The following is a 13,108-nucleotide window of genomic DNA, read 5'->3' on the forward strand; positions in this document are numbered from 1 at the left end:
ATTTTGTGTTATTGGTGTCACCACTTTACTTGTATAGTACACATTTTGTGTTGCAGTTATTGGTGTCACCACTTTACTTGTATAGTACACATTTTGTGTAGTAGTTATTGGTGTCACCACTTGTATAGTACACATTTTGTGTAGTAGTTATTGGTGTCACCACTTTACTTGTATAGTACACATTTTGTGTAGTAGTTATTGGTGTCACCACTTTACTTGTATAGTACACATTTTGTGTAGTAGTTATTGGTGTCACCACTTTACTTGTATAGTACACATTTTGTGTTGCAGGTATTGGTGTCACCACTTTACTTCTGTCAGGGCAGCTACACTGTCACCACTCATTGCATGGACACACCTTCATTGAAGTGACACCTGCTTATTTGGTCAAACTGAGCTTAAAGCTAGAGCTAAACTGAGCTTGAGTTTAACACATCTGGTCCTACACCAACAGGTCTTGTACATGTTTGAATGCAGTTGTACACAAGCAAATACATGTTCAGAGCAGGTTTTGTTGAAATGACATTTAATAGGTGAGATGACAACAAATACATGTTCAGAGCAGGTTTTGTTGAAATGACATTTAATAGGTGAGATGACAACAAATACATGTTCAGAGCAGGTTTTGTTGAAATGACATTTAATAGGTGAGATGACAACAAATACATGTTCAGAGCAGGTTTTGTTGAAATGACATTTAATAGGTGAGATGACAACAAATACATGTTCAGAGCAGGTTTTGTTGAAATGACATTTAATAGCTAAGATGACAACAAACAAATGACATTTAATAGGTGAGATGACAACAAATACATGTTCAGAGCAGGTTTTGTTGAAATGACATTTAATAGGTGAGATGACAACAAATACATGTTCAGAGCAGGTTTTGTTGAAATGACATTTAATAGGTGAGATGACAACAAATACATGTTCAGAGCAGGTTTTGTTGAAATGACATTTAATAGCTAAGATGACAACAAACAAATGACATTTAATAGCTAAGATGACAACAAACAAATGACATTTAATAGCTAAGATGACAACAAACAAATGACATTTAATAGCTGAGATGACAACAAACATTATTCTTTGGTGCTAGCTGAGGTGCTGTCTGTTCCTTCATGAGCAGCAGGAAGACCTGCTCTAGGGACGTCTGCTGGACTGAGAAGTGGCGGAAGTCAAAATTTTTCTTGGCGCTGACTAAAATCCTGAACAGTCTGGACAGGCGTGTGCTCTCGGGCACCTGCAGTTGGTAGTAGGAGGGTTGGGCGTTAAACACCTGGGGAGGTAGGAAGGTTGGGCATTAAACACCTGGGGAGGTAGGAGGGTTGGGCATTAAACACCTGGGGAGGTAGGAGGGTTGGGCATTAAACACCTGGGGAGGTAGGAGGGTTGGGCATTAAACACCTGGGGAGGTAGGGGGCTGGGCATTAAACACCTGGGGAGGTAGGAGGGCTGGGCATTAAATCAGAGATCTTTTTTAAAAATCTAAGTTCAATATAAAAAACAACTATACTGGTATTGTTAAGATTTTTACCTTGACATTGCGTCATATTTTTGTATCACGGTCTAGGGGAAATAACTAAATATATTCTCTTTTCAAACTAGTATATGTACAGTAGCTTCCCTTAGATTAAATAAATTCATATTTTAATCGTCTTTTTTCTAGCCCAATATCATTACCCAAATCAATCAGAGATCTTTTTTAAAAAAATCTAAGTTAAAATATTTTAAAAACCAACTATAGTGGTATTGTTAAGATTTTTACCGTGACATTGCCTCATTTTTTTTCACGGTCTAAGGGAAATAACTAAATATATTCTCTTTACAAACTAGTATATGTACAGTAGCTTCCCTTAGATCAGAAATTTATATTTTATTAGTTTGCTTTTCTAGCCCAATATCATCAACAATATCGACTAGAACTATTTTTTATAAAAAAATGTAGGTTAAAATATACAAAACCAAAACGTGATTGTTAAGTTTTTTACCTTCACTTCGCTTCATTTTTTTTCACGGTCTAAGGGAAATAACTAAATATAATCAATTTACAAATTAGTATATGTACAGTAGCTTCCCTTTGATCAAATAAATTCGTATTTTTATTCGTCTGTTTTCTAGCCCAATATCATAACCAAAATCAATCTGAGATCTTTTTAAAAAAATCTAAGTTCAATATAAAAATCAACTATAGTGGTATTGTTAAGATTTTTACCTTGACATTTTTTTTCACGGTCTAAGGGAAATAACTAAATATATTCTATTTACAAACTAGTATATGTACAGGAGCTTCCCTTAGATTAAATAAATTCATATTTTATTCGTCTGCTTTTCTAGCCCAATATCATCACCAATATCGATTAGAAATATTTTTTTCTAAAAAAATCTATACAAAAACAAACCAAAACGTGATTTTTAAGATTTTTACCTTGATGTTGTGTCATTTTTTTTTTCACGGTCTAAGGGAAATAACTAAATATATTCTATTTACAAACTAGTATATGTACAGTAGCTTCCCTTAGATTAAATAAATTCATATTTTATTCGTCTGCTTTTCTAGCCCAATATCATCACCGCTATCGATTAGAAATATTTTTTTATAAAAAAATCTATACAAAAACAAACCAAAACGTGATTTTTACGATTTTTACCTTGACATTGCCCCATTTTTTTCACGGTCTAAGGGAAATAACTAAATATATTCTCTTTACAAACTAGCATTTGTACAGTAGCTTCCCTTTGGAAAAATAAATTCATATTTTTTTATTCGTCTGCTTTTTCTAGCCGAATATCATTACCAGCATCGATTGGAGATATATATATATTTTTTAATTGATTAAAATATAAAAACAAAAAAATGTGACTATTTATATTTGCACCTTGAATTGAGTTTTTCACGGTCTAAGGGAATTAACTAAGTATATTATGTTTACAAGCTAGTTTTTGTACAGTAGCTTCCCTTTGATATCTTTTTATTTATTTTTTTAAAAATTGGTGTAGCTTAATATTATTATTACCTGTGTTTATTTCAGTATTTAGGTTAAAAAATTTAAATAATTTTTATTTATGTACTTTGACCTAAGCTCCTTTGTTTTACTGGGAAATAAAATATATCTGGTTTACAAATTAGTATTTGCAAAGTAGCTTACCTTTGTTAGAAAAAATTAAATTTGTATTCATTCAGGTTCAAATTGTTATTAGTGCGTGAAAAGAAAATATAGAAAAGAATAAAAAGCTACCAAAAACTATGAGGGTATATTTGATATTTCTGCCAACTGAGACAAACTGCTGGCTGTCTAAAAAACAAAGTATTCAGCGTTGAGAAACAACTAGCTACCTACATGATTTTATTTGTGCGGAATTTGATAACAAACAAATGGAACTGGCCGTTACTGATGGATACAATAGAAAGTAAAATTATCAACTGAATCAAGCTAAGAAGTTATAGAATCAGGAAATAGTTTAAAACAGCGATCTTTGGTAACTAAACATAGTTATGGTAGAGCTGTTACATGTCCATGGTTGGCTGCCGAAGAAGACGAGCTTGAAAAATTACCAGTGTTCATGTCAGTTCAAATGTGAATATTTACGTACCTTGACCTCCGTGCCAATACAATCAATAATGAACTCAACAGCTGGCTCTAAGGGCGTCAAACTCCCGCCCTCTCGTTGTTGCGCGTGCAAGAAGACTGAATAGCCTTGACCGAATTTGGTTTTTAAGTGCTGAGAACTGCCCAGACAAAGAATGTTTCCGTTCTTGATGATTGCAATCTGTGTACACAGAGATTCGCATTCTTCCATGCTGAAATGTTTTTCTCCTATGTATCACTGGAAGACACGGACAATATGTACCCACTTCAGCCCCCCCCCCCTCCCCAACATACCAACTTCACACCCCTCCCCCACATACCAAATGGACTTTCCTCCACAAGTTTCCACATTGTGGGGTTTCTGAACTAGATTTTTCGTTAATACAACTACCTCGGAACACATTTGATCACACATTTGGGCATTTTTATATGAACAACGTACCCAGCTGGACAACGCCTCTACATTTTAAATGACCCCCATTCAACTAACTGTGACGTCAGCACCATCGTCCACCTAACTACGTGACCTCACACCTGTGTTCACCTACCTGTGTGACGTCAGCACCATCGTCCACCTAACTACGTGACCTCACACCTGTGTTCACCTACGTGTGTGACGTCAGCACCATCGTCCACCTAACTACGTGACCTCACACCTGTGTTCACCTACCTGTGTGACGTCAGCACCATCGTCCACCTAACTACGTGACCTGTATTCACCTACCTGTGTGACGTCAGCACCATCGTCCACCTAACTACGTGACCTCACACCTGTGTTCACCTACGTGTGTGACGTCAGCACCATCGTCCACCTAACTACGTGACCTGTATTCAACTACCTGTGTGACGTCAGCACCATCGTCCACCTAACTACGTGACCTCACACCTGTGTTCACCTACCTGTGTGACGTCAGCACCATCGTCCACCTAACTATGTGACCTGTATTCACCTACCTGTGTGACGTCAGCACCATCGTCCACCTAACTACGTGACCTCACACCTGTGTTCACCTACCTGTGTGACGTCAGCACCATCGTCCACCTAACTACGTGACCTGTATTCACCTACCTGTGTGACGTCAGCACCATCGTCCACCTAACTACGTGACCTCACACCTGTGTTTACCTACCTGTGTGACGTCAGCACCATCGTCCAACTAACTACGTGACCTGTATTCACCTACCTGTGTGACGTCAGCACCATCGTCCACCTAACTACGTGACCTCACACCTGTGTTCACCTACCTGTGTGACGTCAGCACCATCGTCCACCTAACTACGTGACCTGTATTCACCTACCTGTGTGACGTCAGCACCATCGTCCACCTAACTACGTGACCTCACACCTGTGTTCACCTACCTGTGTGACGTCAGCACCATCGTCCACCTAACTACGTGACCTGTATTCACCTACCTGTGTGACGTCAGCACCATCGTCCACCTAACTACGTGACCTCACACCTGTGTTCACCTACCTGTGTGACGTCAGCACCATCGTCCACCTAACTATGTGACCTGTATTCACCTACCTGTGTGACGTCAGCACCATCGTCCACCTAACTACGTGACCTCACACCTGTGTTCACCTACCTGTGTGACGTCAGCACCATCGTCCACCTAACTACGTGACCTGTATTCACCTACCTGTGTGACGTCAGCACCATCGTCCACCTAACTACGTGACCTCACACCTGTGTTTACCTACCTGTGTGACGTCAGCACCATCGTCCACCTAACTACGTAACCTCACACCTGTGTTTACCTACCTGTGTGACGTCAGCGGGAGCCGGACGTTTTCCCGAAAGACACTTGCCCGAATGCCGTTTGCCCGAAGGCCGATTTCCCGAATGGACACTTGCCCGAATGCGACAAATGCCCGAATGGACACTTGCCCGAATGCGACAAACGCCCGAATGGACACTTGCCCGAATGCGACAAACGCCCGAATGGACACTTGCCCGAATGCGACAAATGCCCGAATGGACACTTGCCCGAATGGGACAAATGCCCGAATGGACACTTGCCCGAATGCGACAAATGCCCGAATGCCACTTGCCCGAAGGCCGTTTGCCCGAAAAATGTTAATATTAGATAATAAATAATATTTCCAAATAGACATTCTTTAATCAATTTAAGTTTGAATTTTTTTTAATTAAAAACACAATTCTAAGCATAAAACAAAGTTGTTTATACTTTTAAATTTATCTTTTTTTTTTTCAAAACTGAGAAAGTGCTGTAAGAAAAACTTTATTCTTTAATAAATGTAGGTGATGTTGGCGGCGGCGTTCTAACATTCTTTTGATGAATGTTTTGAACACCTTGTTTAGCCGACGTGTTGCGGTGGTTATATAGCTTTTATGACACGGCGTAGGCGGCGCGGCGTCTCGCAACATTGAACAGAGGCGCGTTTGATTCTCTTTGTTTGATTTATCTTGTTATGCTTAACTTGTGTGGTGATCATTTAACAAAAGAATGAGGCGAGGTCTAGGTGGCGATGTTTAAAACTAAACGTAGCCAAATATGTTTGATCTCATTTAATGCGCCTTGTTAAGACAATGTGTTGAAGCGATTACTTAATAAAGAAAGCAAAATTCATTTTAAAATCCGGAGATGAATGAAAATTGTATTTTTGTCTAATTTCATATATGGAAGAGAAAGTATGTTTCTACACTTTTTAAATTTTTAAATACAAATTAATTTTAAAAGTCTGCGTGGTAATATATAATATTATTTTTTCACTTTCTTTTTGTGCAGATGTGTTTTGTTTACTAACATTTTAAATTTAAATTGATTACAAATGATTATTTAGTAATATATAATGTTAACATTTTTCGGGCAAACGGCCTTCGGGCAAGTGGCATTCGGGCATTTGTCGCATTCGGGCAAGTGTCCATTCGGGCATTTGTCCCATTCGGGCAAGTGTCCATTCGGGCATTTGTCGCATTCGGGCAAGTGTCCATTCGGGCATTTGTCGCATTCGGGCAAGTGTCCATTCGGGCATTTGTCGCATTCGGGCAAGTGTCCATTCGGGAAATCGGCCTTCGGGCAAACGGCATTCGGGCAAGTGTCTTTCGGGAATTTGTCGTAGACCCGACGTCAGCACCATCGTCCACCTAACTACGTGACCTCACACCTGTGTTCACCTACCTGTGTGACGTCAGCACCATCGTCCACATAACTACGTAATCTCACACCTGTGTTCACCTACGTGTGTGACGTCAGCACCATCGTCCACCTAACTACGTGACCTGTATTCACCTACCTGTGTGACGTCAGAACCATCGTCCACCTAACTACGTGACCTCACACCTGTGTTCACCTACCTGTGTGACGTCAGCACCATCGTCCACCTAACTACGTGACCTGTATTCACCTACCTGTGTGACGTCAGCACCATCGTCCACCTAACTACGTGACCTCACACCTGTGTTCACCTACCTGTGTGACGTCAGCACCATCGTCCACCTAACTACGTGACCTGTATTCACCTACCTGTGTGACGTCAGCACCATCGTCCACCTAACTACGTGACCTCACACCTGTGTTCACCTACCTGTGTGACGTCAGCACCATCGTCCACCTAACTACGTGACCTGTAATCACCTACCTGTGTGACGTCAGCACCATCGTCCACCTAACTACGTGACCTCACACCTGTGTTCACCTACCTGTGTGACGTCAGCACCATCGTCCACCTAACTACGTGACCTGTATTCACCTACCTGTGTGACGTCAGCACCATCGTCCACCTAACTACGTGACCTCACACCTGTGTTCACCTACCTGTGTGACGTCAGCACCATCGTCCACCTAATTACGTGACCTGTATTCACCTACCTGTGTGACGTCAGCACCATCGTCCACCTAACTACGTGACCTGTATTCACCTACCTGTGTGACGTCAGCACCATCGTCCACCTAACTACGTGACCTGTATTCACCTACCTGTGTGACGTCAGCACCATCGTCCACCTAACTACGTGACCTCACACCTGTGTTCACCTACCTGTGTGACGTCAGCACCATCGTCCACCTAACTACGTGACCTGTATTCACCTACCTGTGTGACGTCAGCACCATCGTCCACCTGACTACGTGACCACACACCTGTGTTCACCTACCTGTGTGACGTCAGCACCATCGTCCACCTAACTACGTGACCTGTATTCAACTACCTGTGTGACGTCAGCACCATCGTCCACCTAACTACGTGACCTCACACCTGTGTTCACCTACCTGTGTGACGTCAGCACCATCGTCCACCTAACTACGTGACCTCACACCTGTGTTCACCTACCTGTGTGACGTCAGCACCATCGTCCACCTAACTACGTGACCTGTATTCACCTACCTGTGTGACGTCAGCACCATCGTCCACCTAACCACGTGACCACACACCTGTGTTCACCTACCTGTGTGACGCCAGCACCAGTGTTCTCTCAGCTGACCTGATCATATGCAGACACCGCCATAGACTTCTCCTGGACACCGGATCCAGACCAGCTGTCGGCTCGTCCAACATGATGAAGTGGGGGTTGCCGATGATTGCTATACCAACAGACAGCTTCCTCTTGTTGCCGCCACTATCGATACGATATATCAAACGCTAGCCACCCGTAAATGTGGGTTGGATAAATCAACCACTAGCCATCCTAAAATGTGGATTAGATATATCGACCACTAGCCAGCCTAAAATGTGGATTAGATATATCGACCACTAGCCAGCCTAAAATGTGGATTAGATATATCGACCACTAACCAGCCTAAAATGTGGATTAGATATATCGACCACTAGCCAGCCTAAAATGTGGATTAGATATATCGACCACGAACCAGCCTAAAATGTGGATTAGATATATCGACCACTAACCAGCCTAAAATGTGGATTAGATATATCGACCACTAGCCAGCCTAATTTATTTTTATTCTATTGATGGTATCAGATCTCGATAACCAGTAGATCAAATGTCACGTGAGTTGTACGATGAGATGGCGTCAAAAACCTGTAGTGTGATGTGCACTTGTCCTCGTGAGGCCTCAGTGTGATGAAGTCGATGATGGTCTCGGTCACCTCACGCAGGCTGCCCTCCTGCACCCCCCTCAACCTGCCGTACAGGTACAGGGTCTCTCGTCCTGTCAACACGTCATGGAGGGCGTCAAACTGGGGGCAGTAACTCATCATAGACTGGACCTGTAACATTAAGGGCAGTAACTCATCATAGACTGGACCTGTAACATTAAGGGCAGTAACTCATCATAGACTGGACCTGTAACATTAAGGGCAGTAACTCATAATAGACTGGACCTGTAACATTAAGGGCAGTAACTCATCATAGACTGGACCTGTAACATTAAGGGCAGTAACTCATCATAGACTGGACCTATAACATTAAGGGCAGTAACTCATCATAGACTGGACCTGTAACATTAAGGGCAGTAACTCATCATACACTGGACCTGTTACATTAAGGGAAGTAACTCATCATAGACTGGACCTGTAACATTAAGGGCAGTAACTCATCACACACTGGACCTGTAACATTAAGGGCAGTAACTCATCATAGACTGGACCTGTAACATTAAGGGCAGTAACTCATCATAGACTGGACCTGTAACATTAAGGGCAGTAACTCATCATAGACTGGACCTGTAACATTAAGGGCAGTAACTCATCATAGACTGGACCTGTAACATTAAGGGCAGTAACTCATCATAGACTGGACCTGTAACATTAAGGGCAGTAACTCATCATACACTGGACCTGTTACATTAAGGGAAGTAACTCATCATAGACTGGACCTGTAACATTAAGGGCAGTAACTCATCATAGACTGGACCTGTAACATTAAGGGCAGTAACTCAGCATAGACTGGACCTGTAACATTAAGGGCAGTAACTCATCATAGACTGGACCTGTAACATTAAGGGCAGTAACTCATCATAGACTGGACCTGTAACATTAAGGGCAGTAACTCATCATAGACTGGACCTGTAACATTAAGGGCAGTAACTCATCATACACTGGACCTGTTACATTAAGGGAAGTAACTCATCATAGACTGGACCTGTAACATTAAGGGCAGTAACTCATCATAGACTGGACCTGTAACATTAAGGGCAGTAACTCAGCATAGACTGGACCTGTAACATTAAGGGCAGTAACTCATCATAGACTGGACCTGTAACATTAAGGGCAGTAACTCATCATAGACTGGACCTGTAACATTAAGGGCAGTAACTCATCATAGACTGGACATGTAACATTAAGGGCAGTAACTCATCATACACTGGACCTGTTACATTAAGGGAAGTAACTCATCATAGACTGGACATTCACCAGTAGTAATGATGAAATTTAAAATTAAAGCAAACGGAAATCAAGTGTGACCCACGGTTTTTAAGTGCGTTTTTATGTTTTTCCCTTTCATGTAGACGTTTCCTTTGGTGATGCTCAGGTCACCCGTCAGCATTTTAAACAGAGTTGTCTTCCCGGCACCGTTCTTGCCCAGCAGACCCAGACACTCCTTGTCGGGAATCCCCAGATTTGTCGGGTGAACCGCGGGCTTGCAAGACGTCAGATGGCAGTAGGTCTTTTGGAGGTCCACCATCAGGAGGGCATCTAGAATCACCAACATTGTAGGGACATGGGCAGACGGTGGAGATATGAAACCACCAACATTGTAGGGACATGGGCAGACGAAGATATGAAACCACCAACATTGTAGGGACATGGGCAGACGTAGATATGAAACCACCAACATTGTAGGGACATGGGCAGACGGTGGAGATATGAAACCACCAACATTGTAGGGCAGACGGTGGAGATATGAAACCACCAACATTGTAGGGACATGGACAGACGGTGGAGATATGAAACCACCAAAATTGTAGGGACATGGGCAGACGGTGGAGATATGAAACCACCAAAATTGTAGGGACATGGGCAGATGGTGGAGATATGAAACCACCAAAATTGTAGGGACATGGGCAGACGGTGGAGATATGAAACCACCAAAATTGTAGGGACATGGGCAGATGGTGGAGATATGAAACCACCAAAATTGTAGGGACATGGGCAGACGGTGGAGATATGAAACCACCAAAATTGTAGGGACATGGGCAGATGGTGGAGATATGAAACCACCAAAATTGTAGGGACATGGGCAGACGGTGGAGATATGAAACCACCAACATTGTAGGGACATGGACAGACGGTGGAGATATGAAACCACCAAAATTGTAGGGACATGGGCAGATGGTGGAGATATGAAACCACCAACATTGTAGGGACATGGGCAGACGGTGGAGATATGAAACCACCAAAATTGTAGGGACATGGGCAGATGGTGGAGATATGAAACCACCAACATTGTAGGGACATGGACAGACGGTGGAGATATGAAACCACCAACATTGTAGGGACATGGGCAGACAATGGAGATATGAAACCACCAACATTGTAGGGCAGACGGTGGAGATATGAAACCACCAACATTGTAGGGACATGGGCAGACAATGGAGATATGAAACCACCAACATTGTAGGGACATGGGCAGACGGTGGAGATATGAAACCACCAACATTGTAGGGACATGGGCAGATGGTGGAGATATGAAACCACCAACATTGTAGGGACATGGGCAGACGGTGGAGATATGAAACCACCAACATTGTAGGGACATGGGCAGATGGTGGAGATATGAAACCACCAACATTGTAGGGACATGGGCAGACGGTGGAGATATGAAACCACCAACATTGTAGGGACATGGGCAGACGTAGATATGAAACCACCAACATTGTACGGACATCGGCAGACGGTGGAGATATGAAACCACCAACATTGTAGGGCAGACGGTGGAGATATGAAACCACCAACATTGTAGGGACATGGGCAGACGGTGGAGATATGAAACCACCAACATTGTAGGGCAGACGGTGGAGATATGAAACCACCAACATTGTAGGGACATGGGCAGACGGTGGAGATATGAAACCACCAACATTGTAGGGACATGGGCAGACGGTGGAGATATGAAACCACCAACATTGTAGGGACATGGGCAGATGGTGGAGATATGAAACCACCAACATTGTAGGGACATGGGCAGACGGTGGAGATATGAAACCACCAACATTGTAGGGACATGGGCAGATGGTGGAGATATGAAACCACCAACATTGTAGGGACATGGGCAGATGGTGGAGATATGAAACCACCAACATTGTAGGGACATGGGCAGACAATGGAGATATGAAACCACCAACATTGTAGGGACATGGGCAGACGGTGGAGATATGAAACCACCAGCATTGTAGGGACATGGGCAGACGGTGGAGATATGAAACCACCAACATTGTACGGACATGGGCAGACGGTGGAGATATGAAACCACCAACATTGTAGGGCAGACGGTGGAGATATGAAACCACCAACATTGTAGGGACATGGGCAGACGGTGGAGATATGAAACCACCAACATTGTAGGGACATGGGCAGACGGTGGAGATATGAAACCACCAACATTGTAGGGCAGACGGTGGAGATATGAAACCACCAACATTGTAGGGACATGGGCAGATGGTGGAGATATGAAACCACCAACATTGTAGGGACATGGGCAGACGGTGGAGATATGAAACCACCAACATTGTAGGGACATGGGCAGATGGTGGAGATATGAAACCACCAACATTGTAGGGACATGGGCAGACGGTGGAGATATGAAACCACCAACATTGTAGGGCAGACGGTGGAGATATGAAACCACCAACATTTTACATGGGCAGACGGTGGAGATATGAAACCACCAACATTGTAGGGACATGGGCAGATGGTGGAGATATGAAACCACCAACATTGTAGGGACATGGGCAGACGGTGGAGATATGAAACCACCAACATTGTAGGGACATGGGCAGACGGTGGAGATATGAAACCACCAACATTGTAGGGCAGACGGTGGAGATATGAAACCACCAACATTGTAGGGACATGGGCAGACGGTGGAGATATAGAAAATACAAAGGAATGTTGAACAATATAAAAATGTGTGCTTCTCTTCTGCACTAGAGTCTGAACATTCTTCACTATTAAACACAACACAACAACACACTGAACACAACGTAGCACAAGACCACCACGCTACCAGTCTGTAGTAATGTTTCCTTCTGCGTGTCTTTCACCCGTTTTCTCTCCTTTGTGACGTCACTGTCCTCCTCCAACGGGGTTTTGTCTGGATGACCCGTCCATTTTTTTAACGGTCGCCTCAAGAGCCACACGATCAAGTACCTGGCGTTACAATATTCAATGTTATCTACCCTACCAATGTGATACGTCTTCTGCTGTTTTAAGAGTATGTATATATATATATATATATATATATATATATATATATATATATATATATATATATATATATATATATATATATATATATATATATATATATATATATATATATATATATATATATATATATATATATATATATATATATATATATATATATATATAT

At 42.5% G+C, this 13,108-nt stretch overlaps 1 protein-coding gene across 2 annotated transcripts; it reads right to left on the bottom strand.

Annotated features, from left to right (window-relative positions):
• Positions 1-336: 336 nt before the first annotated feature.
• On the bottom strand, positions 337-12,874 carry LOC131930348 (phospholipid-transporting ATPase ABCA3). 2 transcript variants are annotated; one of them, XM_059286810.1, is made up of 6 exons: positions 12,740-12,874; positions 9,983-10,209; positions 8,594-8,781; positions 8,003-8,173; positions 3,595-3,802; positions 337-1,243 (listed from the first exon to the last, which is right to left on the bottom strand). In XM_059286810.1, exons 2-6 carry the CDS (start codon positions 10,196-10,198, stop codon positions 1,058-1,060), a joined length of 969 nt encoding a protein of 322 aa, XP_059142793.1. In that variant the 5' UTR covers positions 10,199-10,209; positions 12,740-12,874; the 3' UTR covers positions 337-1,057. The 2 variants fall into 2 exon arrangements, with proteins under 2 accessions (XP_059142793.1, XP_059142786.1); XM_059286803.1 differs by having other exon boundaries at positions 337-1,279.
• Between the last annotated feature and the right edge of the window lie 234 nt (positions 12,875-13,108).

This window comes from Physella acuta, unplaced genomic scaffold, assembly GCF_028476545.2.
Source record: "Physella acuta isolate Inbredline_101_S28 unplaced genomic scaffold, ASM2847654v3 ptg000098l, whole genome shotgun sequence".
Classification (NCBI taxonomy): domain Eukaryota; kingdom Metazoa; phylum Mollusca; class Gastropoda; family Physidae; genus Physella; species Physella acuta.

Excerpts from the sequence above, each read along its gene's own strand:
- LOC131930348 (XM_059286803.1), bottom strand. The coding sequence starts at position 10,198 with ATGGTGGACCTCCAAAAGACCTACTGCCATCTGACGTCTTGCAAGCCC. Across the intron at positions 3,803-8,002 it reads CTGGTGCTGGCGTCACACAG|CATGGAAGAATGCGAATCTC; the intron begins GTAGGTGAACAC and ends AAAACATTTCAG. Across the intron at positions 1,280-3,594 it reads GTATTGGCACGGAGGTCAAG|GTGTTTAACGCCCAACCCTC; the intron begins GTACGTAAATAT and ends CTACCTCCCCAG.